At 56.9% G+C, this 12,779-nt stretch overlaps 1 protein-coding gene across 1 annotated transcript; it reads right to left on the bottom strand.

Moving 5' to 3' along the window:
• Positions 1-5,529: 5,529 nt before the first annotated feature.
• CHEK1 (checkpoint kinase 1) lies at positions 5,530-12,563 on the bottom strand. Its single transcript, XM_049800315.1, has 12 exons — positions 12,488-12,563; positions 10,973-11,196; positions 10,801-10,865; positions 10,636-10,705; positions 10,355-10,543; positions 9,541-9,645; positions 9,361-9,456; positions 9,164-9,272; positions 8,584-8,761; positions 7,683-7,814; positions 7,478-7,579; positions 5,530-5,783 (listed from the first exon to the last, which is right to left on the bottom strand). The coding sequence occupies exons 1-12, from the start codon at positions 12,550-12,552 to the stop codon at positions 5,688-5,690; spliced, it is 1,431 nt and encodes a 476-aa protein (XP_049656272.1). The 5' UTR covers positions 12,553-12,563; the 3' UTR covers positions 5,530-5,687.
• Between the last annotated feature and the right edge of the window lie 216 nt (positions 12,564-12,779).

The raw sequence follows: 12,779 nt of genomic DNA, 5'->3' as shown, positions 1-12,779 counted from the left end.
GCCCTGCTGCCATCCCAAACTCATTTTCCCTCTTCAGCTGCTGGGTTTGGGGTTTTTCCCCCCCCCCTTTTTATTTTTAATAACCTTTCAGTGCATCTCTCTGCCTCCTCTTTCCCCCCCCAAAGCTCTATTATGGGTTTGTGAGGTTTAGCAAAATAAACGCGGCCAAACCATAACCCTCCTAATGTGCTAAATCACTGGAAAAGCCAGAACAGCTTCGCAGGGCAGCCGAGGGCTCACGGCAAGGCACCGAAAGGCCCCTGAGCTGCTCAGCCCTCCAAGCAAAGCATGGCAGATACAATCAATTTAATTTTTCCCCTCCTTTTTGATATGTTTTCCAGTAGGGTATGGTCCTTGCACCCAAGTCCCTTTGCCCAAGGAGGGGTGTTGGTGGGTGCTGAGCCCGGCAAGATGATGCTAAATCAAGGAGGGAATAAAGCAAAGAGATAAAACTCGCCGGGACGATGGGAAAAATTGCATTTGCCCTGGCAGGAGCCCTTGCTTTCCTCCTCTCTGCATCCCCCAGAATCCTGACAGGGGCGAATTGATACTCAAAAGCCACTTAAAGGTTCAGTTCCCCGTTCCCAGGGGGTATTTTTTCCCCTTCATGGGCCTGTTTCACTCTTCTCCCCTGCCCCGATGCTCAGCTTGCTCCATGCCTGGGGATTGCAAAGCAGCAGAGGGGTTTTTTTGGGGGCGGGGGGAGGGAGCAGTGGGGTGTGCTTTGGGTATTTTTAGGGTGTTTTGGGTTTTTTTTAGGGCGTTGTGGGTTTTTCAGGGTCTGCTCTTGACGGTGAGAGCAGCGCTTTCTCCCCACCCTGCCCAAGAATGTTTCTGCTGATATTAAACCCGACCCGGAGGCATTTCGAAGAAGCCGACTTCCTCGCCAAAAAAATGACCTCAGCCTGCCTAGTTTGGAGCTTTTTTTTTTTTTTTTACCTTTTTAAAGCATTTTTCTCCCTCTCCTGCCTGCTGGGTGAGAGGCACCAATGGGGCCTCTCACCTGTGGCCCTGGCATCACCGCCAGGCTGCGTCTGTGGTGCCAATTCCCCAATTTTGGGGGATATTTGCAGGTTTTTAACCCGCAAATTCTATTTTTAACCTGCAAATTCCAGATTTTCCCCTGCAAACCCCCTCCCTGCCGCTGGCAGGAGGATCCAGGGGCAAAACCCCACCTTACACCGTCCTTCTGGCACTCAACGACCTGCAAAACTCATGTCCCCAATGAAATAAGAGGGGAAAGAGCCCAAACAAAAAGCCAACGTTGCCTGCGATGTTTTCTGGAAGGGGTTTTTGCAGGAGTTTCCTTAATAGACTCCTCTGCATTTTTGCTTTTATGAACGTGGCGGCCTTCCCGAGGCTGCTGCGATCGTTTTGCGAGAGCTAAAACATCTCCCGAGTCAAAAATCCAGCCCCTCCAGCACCTCCACAGTGGGAAACGCTGAGGAGAAAGGAGGGACATGCCGATTTAGAAAGGGAAGTGCTGGATTTGGGTGTTTTTGGATGGAATTGCTCCAGCTTTAGGGCTTTTTTTCTTAAATTAATATTTGCTGTCCTGGAGACACCAAGCTGATGGGGGGGCGGTTCAGAAAATAGAAATGTTTCTGCAAGAAGCCAACTGGTTGGATTGCCAGTCCCCAAAAGGCTGATGTTAGCGGGAAAATTCCAGATTTGACCCTAAAAACCAGACGGGGAAATGTTTCTGCCATTTTTTCTCTACTCAAAGCGGTTCATCGCCATCCTGGAGCTGCATCTGCATTCCACAGCTGCACCCTGCACCCCTCAGCCTGCGTCTTACACCCTGCGCCCCACTTCTTGCATCGTGGAGCTGCACCCTGCTTTTGCATCCTCCACCTGCATCCTGCACCTGTATCCCATGCCTGGCCCCTGGATCTGCATCCTGCAGCCCAAATCCTGCAGCTGCACCCCTCATCCCACATCCCGCATCCCACTTCTCGCATCCAGGACCTGCACCCTGCAGCTTCATCCCGCACCCTCCATCCCAAATCTGCATCTGCACCCGGAGCCCTGCAGCTGCATCCCATGTCCTGCACTCTGTGTCCTGCATCTCCATCCTGCATCTCCATCCCACCTCCTGCATCCGCACCCCCATCCCGCTGCCGGGACCCCGAGAGCACTAACAAGCCCCGACGGTCCAACCGGCCTCACGAGGGACCCCCACCCCAGCCAGGGACCCTATATAAGCTCAGTCCGAGGTCCTTGCTGGGACATACTGGGCTGTGAACCCTATAGACGCATCCTGGCTGCGCCTCATCCCCATCATCCCCCCCAACCACAGGCCAAAAGCTTAATTGCAATTAAATTAATTTGCGAGGCCGGATTGGCCCCTTCCAGCTCCTTCCCGGTCCCATCCGGGTGTTTCTCCGGAGCAGGTGCGATACGGGAGAGCGGAGTTCCCAAACCAGCCCGCGCAGGGGGGAGCGGGGAGGTTTCCCCATCCACGGGGGCTCCGTTCCCCTCCCTGAATTGCCGCCCCAGCACATCTGGCGGGCAGATGTGGCCACGCGGCCGGGCTCTGCCTCCCAGATGGGGGACGAGCAGCGAAATCCTTGTACGGGATTCAAAAGCTGTAATTTTTCCTTGGAAATCTGCATTTCCCGGCTTGTTGCCCACACTCCCCATCTCTGGGGGTGTCGCAAGATCCCTGTGCGCGGCCAGGCCTGCGCCGTGATGCTCCAGGGCTGGACCATCCCTTGTCCTGCACCCTCCATCCCATACCTGCACCCTAAATCCTGCTTCTGCATCCTAAATCCTGCCTCTGTTCTTTCATTTCGTGCTGTGTCCTGCACCCAAAATCCTGCTTCTGCAGCTCCTCGCCTGTGTCCTGCATCCGTGTCCTCTGTCTGGGACACTGCATCTACATCCTAAATCCTCTACCCCACAGCCGCATCCTGAATCCTCCATCCTGCATCCTAAATCCTCCTTCCTGCTTCCGCATCCCAAATTCCACTTTTGCATCCCCTACCCTCTGTTCTGCATCCGTGTCCCATATCCTTCATCTGGGACCGTGTCGGCAGCCTAAATCCTCCCTCCCACACCCTGTGTCTGCATCCTAAATCCCGCACCCGCTTCCTAAATCCTGTGAGTTTTTTCCTAAATCCTCTATCTTCATCCAGAATCCTGCATCCTAAATGCACCTGCAGTCTAAATCCTGCTTCTGCAGCCCCTCTCCTGTCCCCTGGATCTGCACCCTAAACGCTCCATCCCACATCCTACATCTACATCCGAAATCCTGTCCCCCATCTGCATCCCGAATCCTGCATCTACATCCTAAATCCCAAATCCTAAATCCTGTCCTACATCTGCATCCTCCACCCTGCATCTGCATCCTGAATCCCGAATCCTACATCCTGAATCCTGTCCTACATCCTGAATCCTAAATCCTGTCCTACACCTGCATCCCAAATCCTGCATCCTGCATCTATATCCTCAATCCTGCCCCATATCCGCAACCCAAGTCCTCCATCTACATCCCAAATCCCCCACCGTCGCATCCCTAACTCCGCATCCCGCAACCCACGCCCAGGATGCTGCGAGGAGGCTGAGGGACGGCAAAATAACCCGCGCCCACCGGAGCACCATGAATTTGTGATGAGTCTGGGGGGACAGGGGGAGAAGCTGTCCCCCACCCGGCTCGCCCGCCCGCGCCAGCGATAATGTTGGTTTAAGGCATTTTCCACGCTCCGGTGCCTCTCTGAGAGCGCCTTGTCCCCAGCGGGGCCGTACAATGGGCGCTTTCAGGGACCCGGCTCCTTGCAGCCCCCTTTTTTACCCCGAGAGATTTTAAAATAAACCTTTTATCCCCCTAGAATTTCCCCCCTCAAACCCCAAAAGAGGAAAAGAAATCCCCCTCCAGAGGAAAAAAAACCCCAAAACAAAACCCCCAACAACCAAACCCTAAAAATTGGGGTTGAAAATAATTCCTGTGCGATAATCACGCCTGGTTAACGTGAGAGACCAAGGCGGAGCGCGAGCGGTGCACAGCCTCTGCTGAAGCATCCCAGGGGGGAAACACGCCCTGTGACCCGCCCCCCCAAATAACCTATTTACAGCAGGTAATAGGTGAAAAAAGAATTTGTTGCTAAAGGGGAGGCTTTCCCCTCACAGCCTGCAAAGGCGAGACCCACTCATGCAACAAGTTGTGTCCAGCCTTGCATCCCCCGCCAAAAACCTTAATTCCCAAGGCATTCCCCAAACTTTTTTTTTTTTTTTCCCTTTAGAAATATAAATTCCTGGAGGGAGTGAACCAGAAACCCCTGTATTCAGCCTAATTATCCTCCCCAGCCGCAATCTGTGATCTCCGGGACAATTAAAAGTACTTAATCCTGGTTGAAAAGCAAACAAGGTCGGAGGCGGCGTCTTCCTGCTTCCCCCTCGCCCGCTGCCGGGGTCTCGCTCCCCGGCTGCAATATAAATATGCAATTAAAAAATCGCCGCTAATTGCTTCGCCAAAGGGGGGTTCCCACCGGAAAAAAAAAAAAAAAAAAAAAGAAGAGCTGGGGAAAGGGATATTAAAAAAATAAATAAAAAACCCCCACCAAGCAGAACAGGGAAAAACAAGTAAAAAGAGCATTTTCTACCCCAATAATTAAAGGCTGATGCAGCTTTGGGGAGAAATTGCAGAGATGTCTCAGGGTTTGCACCCTAGGGTGGGTTTTTTTTTGGGGGGGATGCTCTTTTTTGGGGGGGAAGGGGTTAATCCCCATCTCTCCTCTCTCGCTCCAGTGCTAACAACCCCTGGCAGCTCTTGGCTCGTTAGCCCTTCCGAAAAGCAATTAGAGAGGTTGGAAAATGAGGACAGCCGCTACCCTAAGACAGGGCAGGAAGGCGGGGGGTGGGGGGGGGGGGGGGGGGTGGCGGCAGGGCCGGCCCCAAAACCTTGCCAGGGTGTAACAGGCTGGTTTAGGGCTGCACGGCTTGGCAGAGATCCTGAGGTGGGATTTACGCTGGCTGAGCAATGCTGTGCCATCAGTAGGTTTCAGAGTGAACGACAGCAGTAGGTTTCAGAGCGAACGAGCCCCTCACTTGTTGAGATCCTTCTCCCACCCCCCCAAAATAAGCTGTATTGCATTCAAAACGTCCCCCAAAATATGGAACAAAATGGGTTGTATCGCACCGACGCACAGCAGCTCCCTGCATCCCCGGGGAAGATTTTTTGGCCGCAAATCTCAGGGTTTGGGGCAAAACGCTGCTGCAGGTTGGGGGGGGGGGGGGCTGGGCTGAATGGGGTTATTTGGGGTAACGAGGCAAAATGGTGCCAGCACCCCTTTTTGGGGTGAAAATAAGCTGGGGGGGGGGGGGGGGGGGAAATTGATTCCTAATCGCTATTTTTTAATTGCTGGGTCGTGGAGCACCCCAGGGCCCCCAGTTTGCATCGGGCTCCCCCGCCCCCAGCACCCTGGCTGCACCCATCAGGCCAGCCCAGCACCCTCCGTTGGCAGCAGCAGGATGGGACACGTTGCAACCTCCCCCACGCAGCAAGCAGCATCGCTTCGTGTCCCCCCCCCCCCCAGCGCTTTATTGAACCTTTAAAATCTGAAGTGCACGGCCGGTCGCCTTCACGGCCCTTGGGTGCTGCCGTGGGAGCCCCGCCAGGAGGAAGAGGAGGAAGTGAAGGAGGAAGAAGAGAAGTAGGAGGAAGAGGAGGCAGGTGGGGCGCAGGGGGCTCAGGTGGCGGGCAGCCAGACTTTCTGGGTGCTGACGATGTCGCTGAGCTTGCCCTTGATTTTCAGGAAATGTCTCTTGAACTCCAGGCCGTCGCCCTGTGAGGGGAGAGGCGGGCGGTTGCATTGATTTGCACCCACCTTGCACCGCTTTGCACCACCTCGAACCCACCTGGCACCGCTTTCCGCCACCTTGCACCACTTTGCGCCACCTTACACCCACCTTGCATCGCTTTGCAGCACCTCGAACCCACCTTGCACCGCTTTGCGCCACCTTACACCCACCTTGCATCGCTTTGCAGCACCTTGCACCTCTTTCCTTGCATCGCTTTACACCACCTTGCACCCACCTTGCCTCGCCTTCCACCACCTTGCACCGCTTTCCTTGCATCGCTTTCCACCACCTCGCACCACTTTCCTTGCACCGCTTTCCACCACCTTGCACCGCTTTCCACCACCTCGCACCGCTTTCCTTGCACCGCTTTCCACCACCTTGCACTGCTTTCCACCACCTCGCACCCACCTTACACCGCCTTCCACCACCTTGCACCGCTTTCCACCACCTCGCACCCACCTTACACCGCCTTCCACCACCTCGCACCGCTTTCCACCACCTTGCACTGCTTTCCACCACCTCGCACCCACCTTACACCGCCTTCCACCACCTCGCACCGCTTTCCACCACCTTGCACTGCTTTCCACCACCTCGCACCCACCTTACACCGCCTTCCACCACCTTGCACCGCTTTCCACCACCTCGCACCCACCTTGCACCCCTTTCCACCACCTCGCACCCACCTTGCACCCCTTTCCACCACCTTGCACCTCTTTCCTTGCCTCGCCTTCCACCACCTTGCACCGCTTTCCTTGCATCGCTTTCCACCACCTTGCACCGCTTTCCTTGCATCGCTTTCCACCACCTTGCACCGCTTTCCTTGCACTGCTTTCCACCACCTCAAACTCACCTTGCACCGCTTTCCCCCACCTTGCACCCACCTTGCATCACTTTGCAGCACCTTGCACCGCTTTCCTTGCGTCACTTTCCACCACTCTGCACCCACTTTGCATCGCTTTGCACCACCTCACACCCACCTTGCACCGCTTTCCACCACCTCGCACCCACCTTACACCGCCTTCCACCACCTCGCACCGCTTTCCACCACCTCGCACCGCTTTCCACCACCTCGCACCCACCTTGCACCGCTTTCCACCACCTTGCATTGCCTTCCACCACCTCGCACCCACCTTGCACCGCTTTCCACCACCTCGCACCCACCTTGCACCGCTTTCCACCACCTCGCACCCACCTTGCACCGCTTTCCACCACCTCGCACCCACCTTGCACCGCTTTCCACCACCTCGCACCCACCTTGCACCGCTTTCCACCACCTCGCACCCACCTTGCACCGCTTTCCACCACCTTGCATTGCCTTCCACCACCTCGCACCCACCGTGCGCTGCCTTGCAGTCTTGCACCCACCCACCATTGCCTTTCACCACCACACACTGCCTTGCGCTCCCCTGTGCACCAACTTGCACCCATTTTGCATCTCCTTGCACCCGTTGCACGGGTACCCATCAGGTACTGCCTTGCACCCACCCGATGCTGCCTTGCCTCACCTTGCACCCAGCGGGTGCTGCCCTGCACCCATCTTGCACCCAACCTCGCATGGTCCTGCATCACCTTCCACGGTTTCGCAGCACCTCGCACCCAACCTCGCACGGCCTCGCGCCCACCTTGCGTGGTCTCGCAAGATCGTGCACCCACCCTGATCCCCCCACCCCCAGCTCACCTTGGAGAGGCGAAAGTCCACCAAAATCTTGCTCTCCATCTCCACCAGGTTCACCTTGAAGATGAGTTTGTTGTTCCTCCTGTCCGTGGTCGAGATGGTGACCTGCAAAAGGGCAGTAAAGGGGGGATCCCCCAAATTATTTGCAGATGCAACAGCACGGTGGGGTCCCACCCCCCCCCCCCCGATTTTGCACCCCAATCCCTACCTGGTTCGTGCAGCTTTTCTTCCAGCCGTACCCCATCTTCTCACAGACCTCTTTCAGGGTGCGATACGAGCCGTCGGCGTCCAGTTTGGTGAAGAAGCGCGTCATCCGCTTCACCAGCCGCTGCCACGGGCTCTGCCGGGCCCCCAAAACCAGTTGCAAAGGTTACAAATCCCGCAAAGTTGCAGCCCCAGCTCTGCAAAATCCCCCCCCGCTCAGCCTTAAGAGGATAAACGTTGCAAAGCTGCACCCCCTGATGGTAAATGCTGTGAGTTGCATCCCCCGGATGGCAAAATTGCATTTGAAATGTTATAAAGTTGCACCTCAAATATTACAAATACTGCAAAGCAGCATCCCCGAGATTGCCAGGTTGCTCCCTAATATTATACGTATTGCAAAGTTGCTTCTTAATTTTATACATAATGCAAAGTTGCACCCCAAATATTATAAATAGTGCCAAGTTGGACCCCTGAAATTGTAAATCAGATGCAAATCTGCATCCCAAATACTGCAGAGTTGCACCCTGATATTGTAAAGGCTGCAAAGTTGCACCCCAAACGTTGCAAAGCTGCATCCTGATAGTAAAAATACTGCAAAGTTGCACCGCGAAGTTGCACCCTGAGCCGATAAATATTGCAAAGCCGCATCCCCAATACTGCAAAGTTGCATCCCAAACACTGCAAAGTTGCACCTCACACGCTGCAAGGCTGCATCCCGAGACAATAAACCTTGCAAAGCTGCATCCCGAGACGAAAACCATTGCGGAGCCGCACCCCCCCCCCCTAGCATTGCAAAGTCACATCCCGATATTACAAATGCTGCAGACTTGCACCCCAAATACCGCAAAGCTGCCCCCCCGATACGAGAAAACCCGCGGAGCTGCATCCCCGATACCGCGCAGCACCTGGGAAGAGCCCGGGGTGCCGAGGAGCTGGCTGTTGACCAGCATGTGGTCGGGGCAGGCGGGCTGGGAGAAGCTGATGCCCTGCACGAGTTTGTCGATGCTGGCCGCTCCGCTCTCCCAGAGCGTCCCGCCGGTGCCGGGCTCCGGTTGGGACGTGGAGTAACTCGCTTTCTCCTCCCTGCAATGTACGGGGAGATAGGACATTAGGGACGCTGGCGCAAAGGAGAGATTGCGAGGATGGGGAACGAGGAGATATTCGAGCACGGGAATTGCACCGCTTTGGGATTTTGCAAGATTTTGTACGATTGCGCGTACGCAAGCAGGCTAAACGCAGGCTCGCGCGTAGTTTCCGCCAAACCACCTCCCGGCGAAAACACAGGGAAGGCCCTGCAAGGTGCAAAGCACGAAACCTCGTAGGATGCAAAGCCCTGCAGCGCGGAAACGCGCGGAAAAGCTCCTGCCTGCCCAGGCGCAACGAACCCCAGCAGCGCAAACAGCAGCGAGGCGACTCGCATCACCCGAGTGCGCGCTTGCAGGAGGGAGCACGCGGAGGGGGATGCAAAAGGAACCGGAGGCTCACCCGAGCACGTTCTTCACCGGCGAGAAGTCCGTATCGGATCGGACGTGCTTGGAGAAGCCACCGGGAGAGTCGGCGACCCCCCCCGAGGACACACGAGCCCGCTTGACGCCTGCAAAAGGACAAGACACCCAGTAACCCCCCCCCCCCCCACCCCTCAAATCTGGGGGGGACGAGCACGTTCCCCGGCAGCCCCTTACCCTTTTTGAGGGGTTTGCTGTACCACCGGTCCTTCTTGATGTCGGGGATGGTGATCCTCGCCGTCGGGCTCTCTGTCAGGATCTTGTGCAGCAAAGCTGGGGGAGATGGGGGTGGGGGGGGGGGTGGGAAACGGCGACCGCCGGCGTAGCATCGGGTGCTGCCGGGTGCCGGTTGCTTACCTAAGGGTGCCGAATCGATCTTCTTCCAAGGCGGGAGGTAGGTTTTTCTCTCCTTCCAGTCGCTGTATTCCTGGCAGCTATCACTGGGCTGGTCCCAGGGCAGTTCTGCCGGATGGGAAAATGCGCTGCCCCACAGCACGCAAAAGCATCGCAATGTGCAAAAGCGCCGTGGCGTGCAAAACCCCTGCAACGGGCAGACACCCTGCGGCGTGCCCCGGCACACAGCAGCACCGACTACGCCGCCGCGGTGATTTTCTGTGCCAGGCGCCTCTGTTCTGAACCAGGCGCTGCGTCTCGTGGATTACCCCCATGCATTCCATACCTCCCTCAGTATTTCACATACCGCCCCCATCTCATACATTCCCCTTCTGCATTTTATGTCCCCCCATGCATTCCATACATCCCCCTTAAGTATTTCATACACCCCTGCTATGCACATCATACGTCCCTCTACATCCCCCTTATATGCATCTCATACATCCCCCCTATGTATTTCACGCATCCCTCCCCCATGCATTCCATACATCCCCCTTCCGCATCTCATAGGCGCATCTCGCGCATCCCTCCACGCACCTCGCGTGGGCCCCTTCCTCATCTCCTACATCCCTCTGTGCACTCCAGGCGCCTCCCCCTATGCATTCCATACATACACCTCCCGTGCATTTCATATACACCCCCCTCTGCATCCCCTACCTGCCTAAACGCCCTTCACGCACCCCCCCCCCCCCATTTCACGTACATCCCTTGAGCATCTTGCGCATCCCCCCCACCTTATGCATTCCATAGGTCCCCCTCTACATTGCAGGCGGCCCACCTCCGGCCAGCATGGCGGTCAGCACCACGCCGCAAGCCCAGACGTCGACGGGCTCAGCCCTGAACTCGGGGCGCCGCAGCAGTTCGGGGGCCACGTAGGGCAGGGTGCCGCACATCTTGTTGAGCAGCCGCTCCCGGCCGTTGTGCTTGAAGACGGTGGCCAAGCCAAAATCGGAGATTTTCAGGTTATCTGGATCCAAATTCAAATGCAGAATTCAAATTCGAAATTCAAAATTCAAATTAAACGGGGGGCAGAGAGGGAATGCGCCGCCTCCCCCCCACCTCGCTCATCCAGCAGCAGGTTCTCCGGCTTCAGGTCACGGTGGGTGATGCCGATGCTGTGCAGATAGACCTGGGGATGGAGAGAAGGGTCAGCGCCACGCAGGGATCGTCGATCGTCGCCGGCATCGTGGGGATCGCCGATGGCATCGCCGCTGCCGCGCTCACCACGCCGGCGATCAGCTGCTGGAAGAAACGCTGCGCCTCTGGCTCCGGCATCCCGATATCCGGCTCTACGTGATGGGAAGAAGAAGGGGAAGAATAATTCTCAACTGTTTAGGGATTAATCTTTTAAAGCATCGTTTTATATAAAACAAAAGGTATTTTTAAGCGGGCGTACCGATGCGGTCAAAGAGCTCGCCGCCGCTGCAGTACTCCAGGAAGAGGTATTGCGTGGCACCTTCCCGCCTGTGCCCGTAAAATTTGACGACATTCTCATGGTTGAGCATCTTGTTGATGCAGATTTCCTTCTTGATGTTCTCCGGGCAGTCGGCCGCTCGCTTCATGTCCACGATTTTCACGGCCACGGCTTCCTCGGTACGGCGGTTGACGGCCAGCTGCACCCTGGGGCGGGCGGAGGGTCAGCGGGGTGCCCGGCGGGCACAAAATGGGCACGAAATCCTGCCAAGGGAGACAGGCAGCGGACAGGGGACAGGCAGGCAACGCAGGCACGGGCGGCGTGGAGCGGTCGTGCGATGGGCACGCAGTGGGCGTACGCTGGGTGTGCAACGGCCACGCAGCGGGCATACAAGGGGCAGGCAACAGCCAAGCAGCAGGCAAGCAGCGGGCATACGCAGGGCGTGCAGTAGCCATGCAGCGGGCAAGTGATGGCCAAGCAGCGAGCAAACAGGGGGCAAGCAATGGCCGCCTAAAGGGGCATACAATAGCCAAGCAACGAGCAAGCAGTAGCCGTGTAGTAAGAGGCACTCGATGGCCAAGCAGTGGCCACGTAAGGGGCACTCGATGGCCAAGCAGCAGGCAAGCGGTGGGCACGCAAGGGGCACGCCATGGCCAAGCAGTGAGCAAACAGCGGGCGCACACAGGGCACACAGCGGGCAAGTAATGGCCAAGCAGTGAGCAAACAGGAGGCAAGCAGTGGCCACGTAAGGGGCATGCAATAGCCAAGAAATAAGCAAGCAGTAGCCACATAAAGGGCACTCAATAGCCAAGCAGCGGGCAAGCAGCGGGCACATAAGGAACATTCAATGGCCAAGCAGTGGCCACGTAAGGGGCACACAATAGCCAAGCAGTGGCCACGTAAGGGGCACGCAACGGCCGAGCAATAAGCAAGCAGTAGCCACGTAAGGGGCACTCAATAGCCAAGCAGCAGGCAAGCGGTGGGCACGCAAGGGGCACGCCATGGCCAAGCAGTGAGCAAACAGGAGGCAAGCAGTGGCCACGTAAGGGGCATGCAATAGCCAAGAAATAAGCAAGCAGTAGCCACATAAAGGGCACTCAATAGCCAAGCAGCGGGCAAGCAGCGGGCACATAAGGAACATTCAATGGCCAAGCAGTGGCCACGTAAGGGGCACGCAACGGCCGAGCAATAAGCAAGCAGTAGCCACGTAAGGGGCGCTCAATAGCCAAGCGGTGGGCAAGCAAGGGGCAAGCAGTGGCCACGTAAGGGGCACTCAATAGCCAAGCAGCAGGCAAGCGGTGGGCACGCAAGGGGCACGCCATGGCCAAGCAGTGAGCAAACAGCGGGCGCACACAGGGCACACAGCGGGCAAGTAATGGCCAAGCAGCGGGCAAGCAGCAGGCAAACGCAGGGCAAGCAGCAGGCACAGACAAGGGGCTTGGGGTGGTGGGTGGGCGTGCAAAGGACCCCCCCCCTCCCCTCTCCCCCGGCACTCACTCCCCGTAGGCGCCTTCTCCCAGCGTCTGCACCAGGTCCCAGTCCTCCACGAAGGGAACCGCCATCCCTGGGTCCGGCCCCGCTCCCGCCACGCCGCCCTTTCCCGCCGGCGCCACCGCGCCGCGCCCCGCCCCTGCGCGCGCAGGGCGCCTGCGTCCCTCCCCACCCCCCCGCCCCGGCCCCACCCCCAGGCTAGATTTTTTTTTTTTTTTTTTTTTTTTTACCCCAATTGATTCAAAGCAGCAAAAACGACCCTAAAAACGAACACCCCAAAACAAAACAACAAACCAAC

The sequence above is a fragment of the Accipiter gentilis genome, chromosome 5, assembly GCF_929443795.1.
Source record: "Accipiter gentilis chromosome 5, bAccGen1.1, whole genome shotgun sequence".
NCBI classification, from domain to species: domain Eukaryota; kingdom Metazoa; phylum Chordata; class Aves; order Accipitriformes; family Accipitridae; genus Astur; species Astur gentilis.
The sequence above is the reverse complement of the archived record's forward strand: the minus strand, read 5'-3'. Positions and strand labels throughout refer to the sequence as shown.

Bases quoted from the DNA above. Each gene is read 5' to 3' on its own strand.
- CHEK1 (XM_049800315.1), bottom strand. From the start codon at position 12,552: ATGGCGGTTCCCTTCGTGGAGGACTGGGACCTGGTGCAGACGCTGGGA. The intron at 10,544-10,635 runs GTGGGGGGGAGG...ATTTGGATCCAG, and splicing joins CCTGCTGCTGGATGAGCGAG to ATAACCTGAAAATCTCCGAT. The intron at 7,815-8,583 runs GTGCTGCGCGGT...GGGGCCCGGCAG, and splicing joins GCACCCCGGGCTCTTCCCAG to AGCCCGTGGCAGCGGCTGGT.